General features: G+C 41.9%; 2 protein-coding genes across 2 annotated transcripts in view; one reads left to right on the top strand and one right to left on the bottom strand.

The window, feature by feature from the left end:
- Nucleotides 1-23: 23 nt before the first annotated feature.
- Nucleotides 24-4,055, bottom strand: adi1 (acireductone dioxygenase 1). Its single transcript, XM_021584570.2, has 4 exons — nt 3,736-4,055; nt 3,048-3,167; nt 2,712-2,891; nt 24-478 (listed from the first exon to the last, which is right to left on the bottom strand). The coding sequence occupies exons 1-4, from the start codon at nt 3,859-3,861 to the stop codon at nt 362-364; spliced, it is 543 nt and encodes a 180-aa protein (XP_021440245.1). The 5' UTR covers nt 3,862-4,055; the 3' UTR covers nt 24-361.
- A 6,691-nt stretch (nt 4,056-10,746) lies between these two features.
- The window catches only part of LOC110505388 (filamin-A-interacting protein 1), a 35,433-nt gene continuing 24,941 nt past the window's right edge, over nt 10,747-21,238 (top strand). Inside the window, exon 1 of the mRNA XM_021584571.2 lies at nt 10,747-11,139. The gene's annotated coding sequence lies outside the window, so the exon portion shown is untranslated. The remainder of the gene's footprint in view (nt 11,140-21,238) is intronic.

Below are 21,238 nucleotides of genomic sequence, written 5' to 3' on the forward strand. Positions count from 1 at the left end.
AATGAAAAGTTAAGACAACTAAATGATTGAAGAGTGATTTTTTTTAATGTGATAGCTTACTGGCATTTTAGCTCACCGTAGGTAACAAACAGCTCACTAGACTTGATTCTCACTGATGTAGTGTTACAAAAATAGAATGTGACCTTGAGTGGTGCAATACAACAGACAAAATCATAGAAAGTGGTGTTTTAATTAGTATAATTGCTTACAATGTAGGCACTGCATGAGTTGAAATACCTGATAATACAAAAGCCTTTGATTATCCAACTCCACTAAATTGGTTCCTAGAAGATTGGTTGGTCATAGAAATCGTGTAATTCTATGGACACTGCATCCATTCAGTAACACCCGTTGCTCAGTCTTAAGCACATTGGAGAGCGCTCACATACTTCTGGCGAATATCAAACTCATCTGCTGGACGATTGTAGGCCTTCCATACAGGCTCCCCCACGAACAGTCTCATGGCTTGAGTGTAGTTCTGTAAAATGCATGAGGAAAAACAATCAACATTTTACTTGAAATGTAAAAATCTTACTTTTGACTTGGACATGCAGTATGGCTCTAGACCTAGACATTCTCATATTCATATAGGTCAACTGCTGGCAGTGTGTGCATATCCTTTCCTAACCACATGACCTGACTGATAACATTGAGGGAGTTCGATTAAGCTGAGCCGCGGTGCACCGGTGCTACAATGCCTTCAGAAATTATACACACCCCTCAACTTTTTCCAGATATTGTCACAGGCCTACACACAATACCCCATAATGTAAATTCCATTGTTTCTATAATTTACAAAATAATTCAACAAAAAGCTTGAGTCTAAGTATTCAACCCCTTTTATGGCAAGCCTAAATAAAGTTCAGCAGTAAAAATGTGCATAAGTCAGAAGTTGCATGGACTCAATGTGCAATAGTGTTTTACATGATTTTCCAATGACTACCTCATCTCTGTACTCCACACATACAGATCATTGTAAGGTCCCTCAGTCAAGCAGGGAATTTCAAACAGATTCAACCACAAGACCAGGGAGGTGTTCCAATGCCTCGCAAAGGGCACCTATTGGTAGATGGGTAAAAAAATACATGTAAAAAAGCAGACATTAAATATCCCTTTGAGCATGGTGAAGTTATTATACTTTGGATGGTGTATCAATACACCAAGTCACCACAAAGATACAGGCGTCCTTCCTAACTCAGTTGCCGGAGAGGAAGGAAACCGCTCAAGGATTTCATCATGACTTAAAGACAATGGTGACTTTAAAACAGTTACAGAGCTTAATGGCTGTGGTAAGAGAACTGAGGATGTATCAACAACATTGTAGTTACTCCACAATACTAACCTAAATGACAGAGTGAAAAGGAGGAAGGAAGCCTGTAAGGAATACAAATATTTGTTTGCAATAAGGCACTAAAGAAAAACAACTAAAAATGTGGCAAAGAAATTAATGCTTTGTATTCAGGACAAAGTTATGTTTAGGGCAAATCCAACATTACTAAGTACCACTTCATATTTTCAAACATGGTGGTGGCTGGATCATGTTATGGGTATGCTCGTCATGGACAAGGACTAGGGAGTTTTTTAGGATACAAAGAAATGGAATAGAGCTAAGTACAGGCAAAATCCTAGTGGCAAACCTGGTTGAGTCTGCTTTCCAAAAGACACTGGGAGACAAAACTCACCTTTCAGCAGGACAATAACCTAAGGCCAAATCAACACTGTAGTTGCTTACCAAGACGACATTGAATGTTCCTGCTAACTTGGCAGAGCTTGAATCATTTTTTAAGAATAATGTACAAATATTGTCCAATCCAGGTGTGTAAAGCTCTTAGACTTACCCAGAAAGACTCACAGGTGTAATTGTTGCCAAAGGTGATTCTAACATTTATTGAATACTTATGTAAATAAGATATTTTTGTACTTTATTTAAGAAATGTGCAAATATTTCTTAAAACATGTTTTCAATTTGTCATTATGGGGTATTGTGTGTAGATGGGTAAGGAAAAATAAGATTTAATCAATTTGGAATTCAAGCAGTAACAAAAACATAAGTCAAGGGGGTATGAATGCTTTCAGAAGGCACTGTATGGCCAGTGATATCAACAGGAAAAAGCAGTGAGGGAGCCACCCATCCCATGAGAGTGAATGTCATTCCAGTGCACTGCACTGCACGCTATAAATTCTAATCAGATAGTGTTTACATGTTTAGGTAAAAAGACAAATAATGTCCTGTTTGGAACACTAGGTGGATTCGATTATGCTGAGTACCGGTCTGTGGCCCGTGACGTGAAAAAGCATAAGTGATGAGGGATCAGGGCCCTTCTCAATTGGAACAGTAATCTGCACCGCTTAGTCTTGTCAACAAGGCAGCATGGTGCTTCATTCAGAAACATACATATTTGTTTTCCCATCAAATATAGGTTCAAGTTTTCATTAGGAAGGTAGATATAGCATTTTTTATCAAAAGTAATCACTTCTGCATGTGAAAACACATACCTACTCATTACTCCACGTACTTAACCTACGTCACTTAACCATCGGCCACGAGCGGGGCACCTGGCTCACACCTGGGAGGAAGCCTGGTTCCAAAACGAATGCAATTGCTTTTCGCCTTCTACCAGGGCAACCCGGGCCAGATAATCGAATGCCCTCCATGTTGGACAGTTTTACTGTAGGTGTTGTAAACAGCCAAATGACAAATGGAGCCATACGGTCTCAGTCAGAGTGAATCTGTGGTAGATGCCTGCAGGCAGAGTGATCAGGTCTCCCTTGGTCATGGCGATGCGGATCCAGCGGTCCTCTCTGTCCCTCACATCAAAGTAGGCCCTGCCATCCAGGATGTAGCGGATCTCATCATCCAGGTGAAGGTGCTCCTCAAAAAACATCTTCAGCTTGGGACAAGAGTACACAAATGGCAGGACACTTAATGTGCTTTTATAAAGTATCATTATAAGTATAATATTGGCGTACAAAATAACAAGTGAAACAATTGGAATTTGACTCCGTGCACCCTCAAATGTGTTCTTGTCACTGTACGCAGGCATTACCTTGTCCTCGTAGTTAGGTAGTTTGTCCTTGTCGATAGTGATGATGTCGGAGTAGGAGTAGCCTCTGTCTTTACGGATCTTTTCCAGCACAGGGTCTGTTTCATAAATATCAGCATCTAACTGGAAGACATGGACAGTACAGAATCAACCAGTCAGTCTCTAGTCTCATAAAATCTAGGCTGTCTCTAGTCCCATAAAAAAAATATATTTTTTTGTGGCTAACATTAGCTAGGTTACGAGTTAGGTTAAATGGTTAAAGTTAGCTTACATGCTAAGTAGTTGCAAATTAGCTAAAATGCTAAAGCTGTCGGTGATGAGATTCGAACACGCAACCTTTGGATTGCTAGATGTTCGCGTTATAAGAATACCCATACACCTTATTTTCATTTTGGCCTAAGTAACCCGTTTTATGTAACTATACCAAACGTAAAATATACTAATTTGACGTCCCGGGAATAACGTTTACTATGTTACGTCTAGTCTATGAGACAAGGCTGGCGACTCAGACGCTACTGTTATGCAATCCAATTTAGCCAGTCACATTTATTTGTGTACAATTGCATTCACCGACGTGTATGACAGTAAATAACGAAGTAGATAACGTAACCAGCTAAACGTTGACAACTTTTTCTTGATAGCTGAAGTTACCAAGTTGTTATCCCGCCTTGCTCGCTAGTTAGCTAACTACCTTCCAGTAGAAAACCCCAATATTTTCTAACTCCTTCAAAGACACGGGTTCGTTTGGGTTTAGTTTATGTGGCATCCTATGATCTTCGTCAGAATCGTCCATAAACCAAGCCTCAATCGACGCCATGGTATGGCACTGAAAAAATATTAAAACAAAGGTAAATCTTCTTATTGTTCTTGTTCTTCTATGATGTAATGGCGGTCCGCAAACGTTAAAGTTGCATTCTGCCACCTACTGTGCTGGAGTGTGTGGTCAATGACGGTTTACAACATTAGCTCCACATTTCTAAATCCTGCTACCTAACTCAGTACTTCTGAGAAAATATAAATAAATACCCCTACTAGCTTCTAATAGATCCCACCTCATCCCGAAAGAGAAATGTGTAGATAGCTAAGTAAGAACATGCACGTGATAAAAAACAAACGATAACGTTGCTTTGGAATGGTAATGAGGAAACGTTCAAAATAAAAGTTCGCATATCAACTCATTGCAATGTCAATAACTAATTCAACATATGATTTCAGCAGTCTGTTAGAGCAGTGATTGAGGAGGGACAACCTGAGGGGGACTTGAACCAGCAACCCTTGAATTTTTTTAGTCAAAGATCCCTACTTTCAACTACTTCATCGGAACATTGGAACAAAGGTGGGAGCACTTGTATTGTCTATCCCGCTGAATATCTCATTACAAATAAATCATTAGTGTTCTACCATAAGAGGAGGAATTCACTTAAAGGTCCAATGCAGCAGTTTGTTAAAGTCTCAATATCAAATCATTTCTGGGTAACAATTAAGTGCCTTATTGTGATTTTTTTTTACCATTTTAATTGAAAACAATAAGCAAAAATAGCTTCTTTGCAAAGAGCAATTTCTCAAGCAAGCAATTTTGTCAGGACTGCCTGGTTGTGTTCAGAGTGGAAAGAGGAAAACTGAAAGCAAGCTGTTAATAGTGTTTTGCCAGTAACCAAAATGTTGCTGGTTTGAATTCCTGAGCCGACTAGGTAAAACATCTGTTGATGTGCGTTTAAAAAAGGCACTTAACCCTAATTGTTCTGGAAAAGAGTGCCTGCTAAATATGACTCAAATGTAAATGTCTAACCTCATAGGGTGGAGATCCACTGTATATTTTCACTAAACAAAAACATAAACGCAACGATTTCAAAGATCTTACTAAGTTACAGTTTATATAAGGAAATCAGTCGATTGATATAAATTAATTAGGCCCTAATCTATGGATTTCACATGACTGGGAATACACATATGCATATGTTGGTCACAGATACATTAAAAAATAAAAAACAGTCCGTATCTGGTGTGACCACCATTTGCCTCATGCAGCGCGACATCTCCTTCGCATAGAGTTGATTGTGGCCTGTGGAATATTGCCTCACTGTTGTAGCTTCACTGTACTATCCACAGCTCCCCACAAGGTGGCGGCCATGTATTTGACACACACAACATTCCTGTTTTAATAATTCATATCTGTAGTTGAGGTGATAAAACAGTCGGGATTGTGTGATCCTGTGTTTTCTCATATCAGTGATATTTAAATAGGAATTTAGCTGTAGCATGAATCACATGAATTGAAAATGACACGCTCTTTGTATGCATGCTTCTTGAAGATGCAACACAGGAAATATTGACTACTGTATATACATGACAAACCCAACGCAACAGAAATGTTTTCTACCCGTGTCACCAAAATGTTGTTCTGGAGCAGTCACATACACTCTGTGTTCCAGGTTCATTGCATTACACTACGTTGTTGGATCAAACGAAGCTTCTGACGTCATTGATGACGTTCTTCTCATACTGTGACACGCATTGGCACACAGCTTCGAAGTCAGCAATGCCTCAGAGTTTTGGTATCACACGTAACATCACTAGTAAATGCTATAGTATACCTTGCTACAGTCCACAAAAACACTATAGTAAATACTACAGTATAATACCGTCCCTAAAAACACTGCCTTTAATACTACAGTCTGCAAAAACACTACAATAATTACTATAGTATATATACACTACTCTTTTTTTACTACTTTATGTATACTATAGTATTCCTTCCATAGTATACATTATAGTCTCTTTTTATGTCAGTAGCTTGAAGGTGACTTTGTTGACTTCTCACAAATAGTTCAAATGCAATGCAGTATATACTGTGTGCATAAGGACAATAACTCGGCCTATAAGAATGACAGCTTTTTGATCCTTTTTTGATCTGATACCAATAAGAAAAAAAATAATTGCATCATTATGTAAACTCTGTTGGTGGGATATTTGGTCGGTCAGCTTGTATTTGTTCGGTGTGATTTCTATTCACGTTGATTATCTGAGACAAGTTAGTGTGAGGTAATGAGGGCTACTTTACATTAGTAAGCCACATCAATGTGAATCATATTAACCAACGTGCTGATTCTCTGAAATAAGACCACCATCTCAAGGGTAAATACAGACTGAAAAAATAACAAACCTCCTTCCTTCTACTGGAACTGACCACATGACCTCATCTGGGTGTGGGAAATATGACATTCAATCAAAATATACTTGTGATGCCCTCAGCTTGGATAGATCTACTCCATGATACCACATGTTCATATGGGATGACATAATGCGTAGAAAGGAAAGAGGCTGTCAAACAACTGTGTTTTGCGTTTCACAATGATTCACTTGGAGTGGCACAGGACAACAGAGGCAAGACCGCAGAGTGTATTAACCCTTGGGTTTATCTGTATTTTTAGGTATCAAGAGCGGCAATGAACTTGATGTCAAAAACAAAACGGGTCAAGACCAAGTAAGAGCACTATGTTGCCACCTGAGAGCATCTCGACAATATAGTGCAGTCGTAAAAATAGTCAGACCCCTTTCTTTTTTACATTTTGTTACGTTACAGCCTTATTCTAGAAAAGGATTACATTGTTCATCCCTTAATGAGAAAGCAAAATCAGGTTTTTAGAAATTGTAGCAAATGTATTAAAATAAATAAATATCACATTTAAGTATTCATACCCTTTACTCAGTACTTTGTTGGAGCACCTTTGGCAGCGATTACAGCCTAGAGTCTTCTTGGGTATGACGCTACAAGCTTCTCACACCTGCATTTGGGGAGTTTCTACCATTCTTCTCTGCAGATCCTCTCAAGCTCTGTCTGGTTGGATGGGTAGCGTCGCTGCACAGCTATTTTCAGGTCTCTCCGGAGATGTTCAATCGGGTTCAAGTCCTGGCTTTGGCTGGGCCACTGAAGGACAGAGTGGCCCAGAGACTTGTCCCGAAGCCACTCCTGCGTTGTCTTTGCTGTGTGCTTAGAGTCGTTGTCCTGTTGGAAGGTGAACTGTGGCACCAGTCTGACTTCCTGAGCACTCTGTAGCAGGTCTTCATCAAGGATCTCTCTGTACTTTATCACTCCAGTGTTAATCGCTAAATTGTAATTATTTTGCCACTATGGCCTATTTATTTCCTTACCTCCCTAATCCTACTACATTTGCACACACTGCATATATATTTTTCTATTGTGTTATTGACTGTACATTTGTTTATCCCATGTGTAACTCTGTGATGTTTGTGTGGCACTGCTTTGCTTTATCTTGGCCAGGTCGCAGTTGTCAACGAGAACTTGTTCTCAACTGGCCTACCTGGTTAAATAAAGGTGAAATAAAATAAATAAATACAACTTTTCCCTCGATCCTGACTAGTCTCCCAGTCCCTGCTGCTGACAAATCCAGACAGCATGATGCTAACACCAACATGCTTCACCGTAGGGATGGTGCCAGGTTTTCACTCAACGTGATGCTTGGCATTCAGGCCAAATAATTCAATCTTGGTTTCATCAGAGAATCTTGTTTCCAATGGTCTGAGAGTCTTTAGGTGCCTTTTGGCAAACTCCAACCGGCTGTCGTGTTCCTTTTACTGAGGAGTGGCTTCTACCATAAAGACCTGATTGGTGGAGTGCTGCAGAGATGGTTGTCCTTCTGGAAGGTTTTCCCATCTCCACAGAGGAACTCTGTCAGGCCTTTCTCCCCCGATTGCTCAGTTTGGCTGGGCGGCCAGCTCTAAGAAGAGTCTTGGTGGTTCCAAACTTCTTCCATTTAAGAATGATGGAGGCCACTGTGTTCTTGGAGACCTTCAATTCTGCAGAAATGTTGTGGTACCCTGCCCCAGATCTGTGCCTCGACACAATCCTTCCTTGGAGCTCTATGGACAATTCCTTCGACCTCATGGCTTGGTTTTTGTTCTGACATGCACTCTGAACTGTGGGACCTTATATAGACAGGTGTGTCTCAAGGATGATTATTGGAAACAGGACGCACCTGAGCTCAATTTCAAGTCTCATAGTAAAGGGTCTGAATTCTTATGTAAATAAGGGATTTCTGTTTGGGCGATCAAATCAAATGTATTTATATAGCCCTTCTTACATCAGATGATATCTCAAAGTGCTGTACAGAAACCCAGCCTAAAATGTGTGGATTGATGAGGAAAAAATGAATTGAATTAATTTTAGAATAAGGCTGTAATGTAACAAAATTTGGAAATAGGGAAGGGGTCTGAATACTTTCCGAATGCACTGTATAAGCACCATGCAGTGGGTTTCTCTCTCTCTCGCTCTCTTTCTTTGTGTGTGTGTGTGTGCTTGTTCTTTGATTGTGCAAAGCATTACATCTGCACACTACACCCACACAAGTGACGGGCATGTGTGAACAGAAGTGTTTTTGAGGAGAATCAGTGGCCTAACACAGCACAGGACAAAGTAGAGGATTGGATGGCTATTGTGAAGTAACTGTTCACTTTTTGTTTTTGTTTCTGCTTAGTGATTAGACAACATTGAGAAATGTACATCACACTGTTATGTCCTCATTGGACTCTTTACCTCTCACCCATTGTAGGCTCCAGATCCCACAAGTCCGTTTCACATGTCCAACAGCAGTAGAACACCCACGTTGACCTCACAATGATGCCAATCATGCCCATTGACACTGTAAACAATATACTGTACAACACATTTAGCTCAGCAAGCTAATTTAGTTTATTTTTATGTAATCGGTCTGGGCTGTAAGCTAACTGCCAAAGTCCTGAAGAACCTGGCAGCCCCAGCCCTCGCTAGCTCAGCAACTGGCAGTGTCTTGGACTGCCTCTGGGGTGGGTTGGGGTGGCTGGCCGTGCTGGACTATCCCAGCATGGGAGAGAGAAAAGTGGCATGTCACTGGGCACAAACTGGTTGAATCAATGTTGTTTCAAAGTCATTTGAATATTGTGTCCATGGGAACCAGGTCTATCATTCATTTTGATCTACGGTGTCCACAGATTATTAAGTGAAAATGTCAGTCGGAACCGGTACCAGAACTACGCAGATCCCCTAAACAGGTTATTCCGCCTGAAATGTATGCTTGTCGTAACAAAGGGGTTGAATGCTTATTGACATTTCAGCTTTCAGCTTTCCATTTTTATATTCATTTGTAAAAAAAAATCTGAAAAACATAATTCCACTTTGACATTGTGGGGTATTGTGTTTAGGCCAGTGACAAAACAAATCACAACTGAATCCATTTTAAATTCGGGCTGTAACACAACAAAATTATGAAAAAGTCAAGGAGTGTGAATGCATTCTGAAGGCACTGTACTCAACCTTAAAATGAGTAACACATCCATGGCCACATTGTGAGGTGACTGTAACTATAAATGTCTTCTTATGTAATGATAGAAAGCGTGCATGTTCAACATAGCATGCAAAGGTTGCAGGTCTGTGGAGATCTTCACCATTGTTATAATAATATGTCCCAAATCTCGAACAGCATTGATCACTTGCACTACAGTATGTACTTCTAATGTAATCTCAACTGCAATCCAGGTCATTTTGGTTGTGATATTAGATGAAGCACTGTGACAACACATGAAGTTGTTGTATAAATACTAAATATCTCACATTTTATTCCCATTTTAACCTTGGACTAGATTCCATCAGATTCACGCTTGCCGATTCACGCTTGTTTTGCGGGTGTCTGAGATGGACTTGCGTTAGAGCTGTCAAATCCACAAGCGGCTCTCGGCATTATACTTTTTGTAAAAAAAAAAAAATACCTTTATTTAACTAGGCAAGTCAGTTAAAAACAAATTCTTATTTTCAATGACGGCCTAGGAACAGTGGGTTAACTGCCAGGGGCAGAATGACAGATTTGTACCTTGTCAGCTCAGGGGTTTGAACTTGCAACCTTCCAGTTACTAGTCCAACACTCTAACCACTAGGCCACCTCATACTTAAAGTGGACATTGCCATTGGCTGCACAGAGTTGCATTAAGACAAATAAGACAAACCACAACTGTGGTATATCAGACCATATACCACAGGTATGACAAAAAAAATATTTATACTGCCTAATTATGTTGGTAACCAGTTTATAATAGCAATAGGCACCTCTAGGGTTTGCGATATATGGCCAATATACCACAGCTAAGGGCTGTGTCCAGGTACACCGTGCTGCTGCTCCAGCTTCAACTGTTCTGCCTCCGGCTATGGAACCCTGACCTGTTCGCCGGACGTGCTACCTGTCCCAGACCTGCTGTTTTCAACTCTCTAGAGTTGGAGCGGTAGAGATACTCCTAATGATCGGCTATGAAAAGTCAACTGACATTTACTCCTGAGGTGCTGACTTGCTGCACCCTCGACAACTACTGTGATTATTATTATTTGACCATGCTGGTCATTTATGAACATTTGAACATCTTAGCCATGTTCTGTTATAATCTCCACCCGGCACAGCCAGAAGAGGACAGGCCACCCCTCATAGCCTGGTTCCTCTCTAGGTTTCTTCCTAGGTTTTGGCCTTTCCAGGGAGTTTTTCCTAGCCACCGTGCTACACACTGAAAGACTGGGGACAAACCGAAGAGTAAATCAAAAGACCTGGACAAGTGACAAAGGACATCATACTGCTGCACCTCTCTCTCCTTGCTGAGCAATGGCTCCTTTCAAACACAGACTCCCTCACCCTTACACCCTTCCATTCTCTCTCTGTCACAAGCACTCCCTCACTGACTCATCAAAGAGTGTATTTCCTTGGCTGACTTACAGAGAAAGAGAAAGGGGGGAGAGAGAGAGAGAGAGAGAGAGAGAGTAAAGAGAATGTGTGTATGAGAGAGGGGAGTAGGGAGTAGAGCAAGAGAGAGAGACCCAGATCTCTTTGCTGTAGCATTTTCTTCTTGACCTGGAATCCTAGAGGAGGAGAAATGACAGAGCAGAGCTGGTCCGTGTGATGGTATTCACTCTGTAACAAGGCAGATGAACATGAGTAGTAGTGAGAAGAGGAATAGGAAGAGGTCGTCAGAGGACATCGACATACAGAAGGACAGACTGAGTCTCCTGTAGGATTAACTTCAGCCCCACTCCAAACCTAACCCTGGGGACCAGAAAGAACAGGTAAGAAAGTACAGGTCTTCCACATAGTGCACAATAAGTAGTGAAAGCATGCGTCTCTCCTCTCTAAACAGTTAAACCATTTGCCAGTGCCGTGGCAGGAGCTAAGCTTGTCAGCTGAAATGCTCTAGTATTATGAGTTTGAAATGCAGAGAGGACTACTACTGTTGCTGGACTTTGCCAGTGCTGTTCTGCACTGATATACTGTAGGTTAGGGAGTAATGTGTGTCGGAATACCATCTATTTCAATGGACTGTGGCTGCCTGCTTTGTGCAGTATGAATGGGTTAAAATCCATGATGCCCACATGAATAAAAACACATTGAGTTGATGACATGTTTTTTTAAGAGAGTAAAGGTGTTTTGACTGTTCTCAAGAGGTAGAATGGTCATTAGCAAGGAGCTAGACACAGGCACTATGACAGCACACACCGGAAAGAGAGAGTCATTAATCTAGCATTTCCTATAAATCACTACTTGTTCCTCTGTCATTGTTATGTAAAAGCAGTGTGAGAAACCCTTCTAGCGTTTAACTAGGGAGAAGAACTTTCTGAGGACAAATGATGTTCTCCTGAGATATTTAGGCTGGAAGATAAGGAACAGCTAATCCAGATTCCTCTGTTTAGACCTCTTCCCTGAACCTTGTCTAGAGGGGCTCAACTTTCTACCTGGTTATTAATTCATTTGAGTGATGTTCAATTATTTCATTTATCACCATGCCATAAATCACAGAGCATTCGTGTACATTTGGTTCTCACGAACTGTAATCCATTTGTCAAGGCATACATCACACTGTCTAGCTGAGCCAAAACGAAATGTGCAACATATCTATCTTTTAAAGGTTTAAAGGGAGTGCAGTACAGGCATACTTTAGGTTAACTGTCATTCATCTCCTCAGCACCTATCTGTCTTTGCCGTGCTCCTAATCCAGACCAGCTCCGGGAGAGAGAGGAGAGATACTTGAGCTTTTCCCACTCGAGCTAATGTGGTCCTCCAGCACTTAATGACATCATGGTAGATACATGGAGGAGGGGAGAGAGAGAGATATCCGCCATTAACATTTTTGGCACTTTGTCCAGGTCAGGGATAAGGAGATCCTTTCCAAATGTTTGTGTCAGTAGTTTACTTTACACACGTGAGCGTTTTGCTTCCAGGGGTCACCACAGTTCATTCACATACCTGTGAGAATCAGACACAGTATTAAAACTGGTCCGGTGTTTTACAATGTTTGAAGAGTTATTAAGTCAGACAGACCAAGCTATATCATATAAGTGCCACAGGTGCAGAGAGGGCACTTGCTTACTCAAACTGCTTCCCTTTCCACTGAGTATGCCGTTGTCACAGAGCATCTCACGTCACTATATAATTATGATATTGCATCACTTCCTTCTGATCATTGAGATGACAAAGGACATGGCTAAGCTGTGAGGTAATGTAGCTGTGAGGTAATGTAGCTCTATCAGCAGTGGAAGACATCACAGCACAATAGTGAATGTACATCCAGTACTGATACTGCAGGGTACATCATGCACTAGGCTTTGGAATGTCTAGATTGTTGGATAGAACGCATCCAATATTCTACTTATAGAGAGTGCATAAGGGGTGATTATATACCCTGGGCATGTGTCCACTGTCCAGTGCACTGCCATCAGCAAGAGACCTGGGATAACTACAGTTTTAACTACGCTTTGGGGAAAGTAACTATTCCAGGGGAATAAATAGTTACTTTGGAGGTGACTACAACTATTTGAATTCAGATCCCAAAAAGTACTACTTTTTAAAACTATTTGAATACAGATCTCAGAAAGTGACTACTTTTCAAAACTATTTTAATGCAGATCTGAGAAAGCAACTACTTAAAAACAATTTTTGAATACAGATCTCAGGAAGTGGATAATTTTCTGAAACTATAGGATTGGCCGCTTTCAACTAATGACAGGGCTGTATCTGGAACTGCATGTTGCAGATATAAATAGAATGAATAGAGCACACACACTCTCCTGCACTATTCCAATCTATCTCACAGTCATATTTGAAGAGTTTTGTTCCAAAACGCTATATACCCTCTGTGACTTCTAGGAAGATTTGAACCCACCCATCCCCAAAAAATCTCCAAGTTACCACCATCATTGTAAAGTTTGTTGCTTGATTGTTATCTCTGAAGATAATTATTTATTTCAGGTGATTAGTGATTCATTTACAGGTCAACCCTGTTATATGAACTGAACTCTCGTTTTAATGTGGTGCAACTATTCCTTAAAAAAAAAAAAAATCCAATACATCTCTGGAATGTATTTTAAGGCTTTGCATGCATTTTAGCAAAGCTGCAAATGTACAGTATCTATATGTATTTAAAATAGATTTTTTGCCATTGACATTGAAAAAAAATATAAATGCAACATGCAACAATTTCAAAGTTTTACTGAGTTAAAGTTCATATAAGGATATCAGTCAATTGAAATGAATTCATTTGGCCCTGATCTATGGATTTCACATGACTGGGAAAACAGATATGCATCTGTGTATCAGAAAACCAGTCAGTATCTGGTGTGACCACCGTTTGCCTCATGCAGCGTTATACACATCTCCTTCGCGTAGAGTTGATCAGGCTGTTGATTGTGAACTGTGGAATATTGTCCTACTCTTCTTCAATGGCTATGCGAAGTTGCTGGATATTGGCGGGAAATGGAACATGCTGTCAGTACATGTCGATCCAGAGCATCCCAAACATGGGTGACATGTTTGGTGAGTATGCAGGCCATGGAAGAACTGGGACATTTTCAGCTTCCAGGAATTGTGTACAGATCCTTGCGATATGGGGCTGTGCATTATCATGCTGAAACACGAGGTGATGGCAGCGGATGAATGGCATGACAATAGGCCTCAGGATCTCGTCATGGTATCTCTGCGGATTCAAATTGCCATCGATAAAATGAAATTGTGTTTGTTGCCCGTAGTTTATACCTGCCCACACCATAACACCATCGCCACCATGGTGGCACTCTGTTCACAACATTGACATCAGCAAACCGTTCGCCCACACGACGCCATACACACTGTCTGCCCGGTACAGTTGAAACCGGGATTCATCCGTGAAGAGCATACTGCTCCAGCGTGCTAGTGGCCATCGAAGGTGAACATTTGACCACTGAAGTCGGTTACGATGCCGAACTGCAATCAGGTCAAGACTCTGGTGTGGAAGACTAGCATGCAAATGTACTTCCCTGAGATGGCTTCTGACAGTTTCTGCAGACAGTTTTTGGTTGTGCAAACCCACAGTTTCATCAGCTGTCCGGGTGGCTGGTTTCAGGTGTTCCCGCAGGTGAATAAGCCGGATGTGGAAGACCTGGGCTGGCGTGGTTGTATGGGGTCTGCGGATGTGAGGCCGATTGGACGTACTGCCAAATTCTCTAAAACGAAAACGATGCTTATGGTAGAGAAATTAACATTACATTCTATGGCAACAGATCTGGTGGATATTCTTGCAATCAGCATGCCAATTGCCCACTCCGTCAAAACTTGAGACATGTGTAGCATTGTTGTGATTTTTTATTGTCCACCTTGTTCATGCTGTTTAATCAGCTTCTTGATATGCCACACCTGTCAGATGGATAGATTATCTTGGCAAAGGAGAAATGCTCACTAACAAGGATGTAAACACATTTTGCACAACATTTGACAGAAGTAAGCTTTTTGTGCATACAGAACATTTCTGGGATATTTTATTTCAGCTCATGAAACATCGGAACAACACTTTAAATGTTGCATTAATATGTTTGTCCAGTGTATATCGAAATGTATTTTTTTCCTCATATGGATGGAAACAGAGGTCTGCTTCACGTGGCTAACTCAATGATCCAACTCATCACTCCTGTGACATTTAGAAGGCATGTTTCTGCCTATAGTGTGTTGTGGGTGTGGGCCAGAGGAAGAAGGGGAGGACCATCCTCCTCAGTGAATTTCAGAAAAATGTAAATTTTAAAACATTTAAAAAGTAATTATTTTAGATAAAACTATACCAAATATAATCACGTCAACAAATATTTGATTAAAACACACTATTTTGCAAAGAAGGTCTACAGTAGCCTCAACAGCACTATGTAGGGTAGCACCATGGTGTAGACAGATGACAGCTAGCTTCTGTCCTCCTCTGGGTATATTGACTTCAGTACAAAACCTAGGAGGCTCACGGATCTCACTACCCATCCATAGACTTAAACAGTCATTATGACAATTTCCGGAGGACGTCCTCCAGCCTATCAGAGCTCTTGCAGCATAAACTGACATGTTGTGCACCCAATCAAAGGATCAGAAAATTACTGAAAGCATAAGCTACAGATAGCTAGCACTGCAGTTTATAAAATGTGGTGAGTAGTTGACTCAAAGAGAAAGACAATAGTTGAACAGTTTTGAACAAATTAATTTCTTCCGAAATGAAGGAGAAGCAAGAGCGAAATAGAGAGAGAGTTTGTCTTTTTTTAAACTTTCAGTTTCACTTACTTAGCTAGCAAATGCAGCTAGCTAGTTTAGCCTACTGAAACACTCTGCTCCAACAGAGAGATGCTTACTGACAGTACACTAACGTTACTGCATGATTGTAGCGGATTTACTAACGCGTTAGTTCTATTAGCTTTGCTGACTATGACGTTACTTTAGCTAGTTTGTATAGGTTTGGCTTGGAAAGGCTATTTCGCATGGTCACATAGAGCTGGTTTGCTGTGCATTGAAGTCCACAAGCGAAGGGAGGAAAAGGAATACAATGTGGCTGTTATGAAAGTGAACTCTGTTCACGCATGATCAGGGTGTATTAATTTAGCCGATTCTGTTGAGAAACATTTCTTAAACAGAAGCAAACAGAACAAAACAGGGATAAACATACCTGAATTTGTCCAATCGAAATTCTCGTTTGCAACTGTTGGACTAGTGTCACCTGAAATTTGTCTCTCGACCTGTGTGCACCTAAGCTGTAAATTTTAATTTACAGGCAAGGTTGTAGCAACCTCATGATGGGTATAGGGAAAATTCGAGAATCATGTAGTACCCTAAACTTATCACGGTTACATTGAACTGGGTGAATGGAATATGAATGAGAGTCATCCAATATGCTGTAAAGGAAATAAGGCCATGCTCATAAAAAAAAGGTCCTCCATCATCTTAAACTGCACTGACCGCCACTGGGCCAGACTGCCTGTAGTGTGTTGTGGGAGTGGCACCAGACTGCCTATATTTTATTTTTTATTATTTAAACTTGTATTTAACTAAACAAGTCAGGTAACAGGATCGGTGGGTCCCCCACAGGACTGTTGAGCTAACGTAGGATAATGTGATTAGCATGAGGTTGTAAGTAACAAGAACATTTCCCAGGACATAGACATATCTAATATTGGCAGAAAGCCTAAATTCTTATCAATTTAACTGCACTGTCCAATTTACAGTAGCTATTACAGTGAAATAATACCATGCTATTGTTTGAGGAGAGCACACTGTTATGAACTTGAAAATGTATTAATAAACCAATTAGGCACATTTGCCCAGTGTTGATACAACATTTTGAACAGAAATACAATGGTTCATTGGCTCAGTCTAAAATGTTGCACATACACTGATGTCATCTGCTGGCCAAAATCACTGTCTCTTCTAGCTAGAAAGAGTAGTCATGCAAAGAAACTGGCTGCTGAACCTTTGAAAGGTTCATGTATTGAGAGTTCGAATTTCCCTGAAGAGAGACTTACTGTAGTAATCAGTGATCTCAACCAGGCTGCTCCTCTCTTCCTCCCTCGTTCAGGTTGAGGGAGTGACATCATGATGGACTTCCGGAGAGTTCCGTTTGTTCTCTGATGTCATCGATTTGGACGGTTTTGCACATTGTTGACTGCACCATGATTCTGAGATAGAGCTGCCTTATCACCGTGGTTTCTGAGTTATCAGTGTCTGCACTGGCTGACTGCCGGAGCTCTTGAGTTGGACAGACTCAAGTTAGACTAAAAGTGTACCGCTTTCTTCCAGCAGTGTGAAACGATCATGTAATGTCATGTAACATTATGTCATGTCATGTTGTACATTGACAGATCAGTGCAGACCATTTGAACTGTGTGGAATTTCATGCAGAGACCACCTGACTGGGCCTGTGGAATTCCGGAGTGGTTCAGTGGAATTCTAATTTTAGACTTCAGAGAAATAACTGACTTCATGATTTAGTGTGTAAGTCTACTGTATCTGAGTGTGCTTCACCCATGTCTAATTTGCAGACTCTATGGCCTTAAGTGCAACATCCTGAACATGACCCATGATCCACGCCTCTCAGAATCTCCTTTTAAACGTTATATCCAATCATGTCACGTTACTCAAGGAATTTGGTTCTTGATTGGTTGGTGTTCATTTACAGATTCTGTAAACCTACTCCATGTTGCTCCCTAAATAGATCATATGAATTGGGTTGCTACCCAGCACAGTAGAGTTGTGAAGATCACATCTGCTGTGAGATGCAACACATGCAAACCTCAAATCAATCAAATCACATGAGCCAAATACAACAGGTGTAGCCCTTACTGTGAAGTGCTTACTTACAAGCCCTTAACCAACAGTACAGTTCTTTGTTCAGAACATATGGAGATACTTATACTGTATGTGCACATTTAGGCCTATGTGAATTGCATATGATTTGATAGGCCTACTGCGTACAGTAATAGGGCATACTAGCTGACACATCTTCATCTACTGAAGGTCCTTCCCTGTACAACTTCTGTCACTCATGTATTCATACAGGTCATGTCTTCCTTTTGTCATACGGTGCCTTCAGAAAGTATTCAGACCACTTGACTTTTTCCACATTTTGTTACGTTACAGCCTTATTGAATTGATTAAATTCAATTTTTCCCTCATCAATTTACACACAACACCTTATAATGACAAAACAAAAACATATTTTTATACATTTTTGCAAATGTATTCAAAATAAAATACCGAATTACCTTATTTACATAAGTAATCCTTATGCCTAGAGACCTGAAATTGGGCTCAGATGTGTCCGGTTTCCATGGCTCGTCCTTGAGATGTTTCTACAACTTGATTGGAGTCCACCTGCGGTAAATTCAACTGATTGAACATCATTTGGAAAGGCACACACCTGTCTATATAAGGTCCCACAGTTGACAGTGCATGTCAGAGAAAAAAATCAAGGCATGAGGTCGAAGGAATTGTCCGACAGGATTTTGTCGAAGCACAGATCTGGGGAAGGGTACCAAAAAATGTCTGCAGCATTTAAGGTCCCCAAAAACACAGTGGCCTCCATTATTCTTCAATGGAAGAAGTTTGGAACCAAGACTCCTCATAGAGCTGGCTGCTCGGCCAAACTGAGAAATCGGTGGAGAAAGGCCTTGAACAGGGAGGTGACCAAGAATCCGATGGTCACTCTGACAGAGCTCCAGAGTTCCTTTGTGGAGATGAGAGAACCTTCCATAAGGACAACCATCTCTGCAGCACTCCACCAGGTCTTTATGGTAGAGTGTCCAGACAGAAGCCACTCCTCAGTAAAAGTCACATGACAGCCCGCTTGGAGTTTGCCAAAAGGCACCTAAAGACTCTGAGACCATAAGTTAAAAGATTCTCTGGTCTGATGAAACCAAGATTGAACTTTTTGGCCTGAACGCCAATGTCGGGTCTAGAAGAAACCTGGCACCATCCCTACAGTGAAGCATGGGGGTGGCAGCATCATGCTGTGGGGTTGTTTTCAGCAGTAGGGACTGGGAGACTAGTCAGGATCGAGGAAAAGATTAATGGAGCAGAGAGATCCTTGATGAAAACAGAACGATTAGACAGAACGATCTACAGAAAGATTAGACAGAACGATTAGACCTCAGACTGGGGCGAACGTACACCTTCCAACAGGCCAACGACCCTAAGCACACTCATGTAAATGTGATTTTTACAGGGTTTTTAAACAGGTTTTGCTTTGTCATTATAGGGTATTGTGTGTAGATTTATGAAGGGGAAAAAACCATTTAATCCATTTTAGAATAAGGCTGTAACTTAACAAAATGTGGGAGAAATCAAGGGGTCTGTATACTTGCCAAATGCACTGCAAATGGCACTGTTAAGACACTGTGGTCCTCATGTTGAAGAGCCCGTGTTTGCTAATGGTGGAACCTCTAAATTTAACCAATGCAATCAGAAGACTGTGATGATGAAGGGGATACTATGAGTTGAAACCTGGTAGGGAAATTACATTGCTCTGGCAGCATGACATGTCAGGTGTAAGAAATATTGATGCAGAGTATAAACAGAAGTAGATCACTAGATGTACCATTTCAAAATGTATGTAAAGTAGCCAACAAGACAGGGACGATGACTACAATGAACTCTATTCCACATCATGTAACTCAAGCGAGCAGTAAAATCTGATTTAAAAAAACATAAAACTACATGTTATGGAACAACGCGGACTGTGAAGAGACACACACACTGTTATGCTGCGTGAATGAGGACCCAAAAGCGAATTAACAAACAGAGTACTTTAATGACGAACATACGTGGGCTCAGATGGACAGGTAGATTCCGACAGGACAGGACAAGGTTGCAGCACACACGATGATAGTCCGGTTCAGGCATGAGACACATAAACAAACAAACAAGAATCCGACAAGGACAGGAGCAGAAACAGAGACAGATATAGGGACCTAATCAGAGGGAAAAAGGGAACAGGTGGGGAACGGGGTGAATGGGTAATTAGGAGGAGACAAGGCACAGCTGGGGAAAAGAGGGGGAGAAAAGGTAACATAACAACGACCAGCAGAGGGAGACAGGGTGAAGGGAAAGGACAGAGACAAGACAACATGACAGTACCCCCCCACTCACCGAGCGCCTCCTGGCGCACTCGAGGAGGAAGCCTGGCGGCAACGGAGGAAATCATCGATCAGCGCACGGTCCAGCACGTCCCGAGAGGGAACCCAACTCCTCTCCTCAGGACCGTACCCCTCCCAATCTACTAGGTACTGATGACCACGGCCCCGAGGACGCATGTCCAAAATCCTACGGACCCTGTAGATGGGTGCGCCCTCGACAAGGATGGGGGGGGGGGGGGGGAAGACGAGCGGGGGCGCGAAGAACGGGCTTGACACAGGAGACATGGAAGACCGGGTGGACGCGACGAAGATATCGCGGCAGAAGAAGTCGCACTGCGACAGGGTTAATGATTTGAGAGATACGGAATGGACCAATGAACCGCGGGGTCAACTTGCGAGAAGCCGTCTTAAGGGGAAGGTTCTGAGTGGAGAGCCAAACTCTCTGACCGCGACAATATCTAGGGCTCTTCGTTCTACGCTTATTAGCAGCTCTCACAGTCTGCGCCCTATAACGGCAAAGTGCAGACCTGACCCTCTTCCAGGTGCGCTCGCAACGTTGGACAAAAGCCTGAGCGGAGGGGACGCTGGACTCGGCGAACTGAGATGAGAACAACGGAGGCTGGTACCCGAGGCTACTCTGAAAAGGAGATAGCCCGGTCGCAGACGAAGGAAGCGAGTTGTGGGCGTATTCTGCCCAGGGGAGCTGTTCTGACCAAGACGCAGGGTTGCGAAAAGAAAGACTGCGTAAGATGCGACCAATAGTCTGATTGGCCCGTTCTGCTTGACCGTTAGACTGGGGGTGAAAGCCGGAAGAGAGACTGACGGAAGCCCCAATCAAACGGCAAAACTCCCTCCAAAATTGAGACGTGAATTGCGGACCTCTGTCCGAAACGACGTCTGACGGAAGGCCATGAATTCTGAAAACATTCTCGATGATGATTTGTGCCGTCTCTTTAGCAGAAGGAAGCTTAGCAAGGGGAATGAAATGAGCCGCCTTAGAGAACCTATCGACAACCGTAAGAATAACAGTCTTCCCCGCTGACGAAGGCAGTCCGGTGACAAAATCTAAGGCGATGTGAGACCACGGTCGAGAGGGAATAGGAAGCGGCCTGAGACGGCCGGCAGGAGGAGAGTTACCGGACTTAGTCTGCGCGCAGACCGAACAAGCAGCCACGAAACGACGCGTGTCATGCTCCCGGGTGGGCCACCAGAAACGCTGGCGAATGGAAGCAAGCGTACCCCGAACGCCAGGGTGACCGGCTAA

Source organism: Oncorhynchus mykiss, chromosome 25 (assembly GCF_013265735.2).
Source record: "Oncorhynchus mykiss isolate Arlee chromosome 25, USDA_OmykA_1.1, whole genome shotgun sequence".
Lineage (NCBI taxonomy): Eukaryota > Metazoa > Chordata > Actinopteri > Salmoniformes > Salmonidae > Oncorhynchus > Oncorhynchus mykiss.

Bases quoted from the DNA above. Each gene is read 5' to 3' on its own strand.
- adi1 (XM_021584570.2), bottom strand. From the start codon at position 3,861: ATGGCGTCGATTGAGGCTTGGTTTATGGACGATTCTGACGAAGATCAT. The intron at 3,168-3,735 runs GTAGTTAGCTAA...CATGTCTTCCAG, and splicing joins TTGGGGTTTTCTACTGGAAG to TTAGATGCTGATATTTATGA. The intron at 479-2,711 runs GTATGGCTCCAT...TGCATTTTACAG, and splicing joins GATTCACTCTGACTGAGACC to AACTACACTCAAGCCATGAG.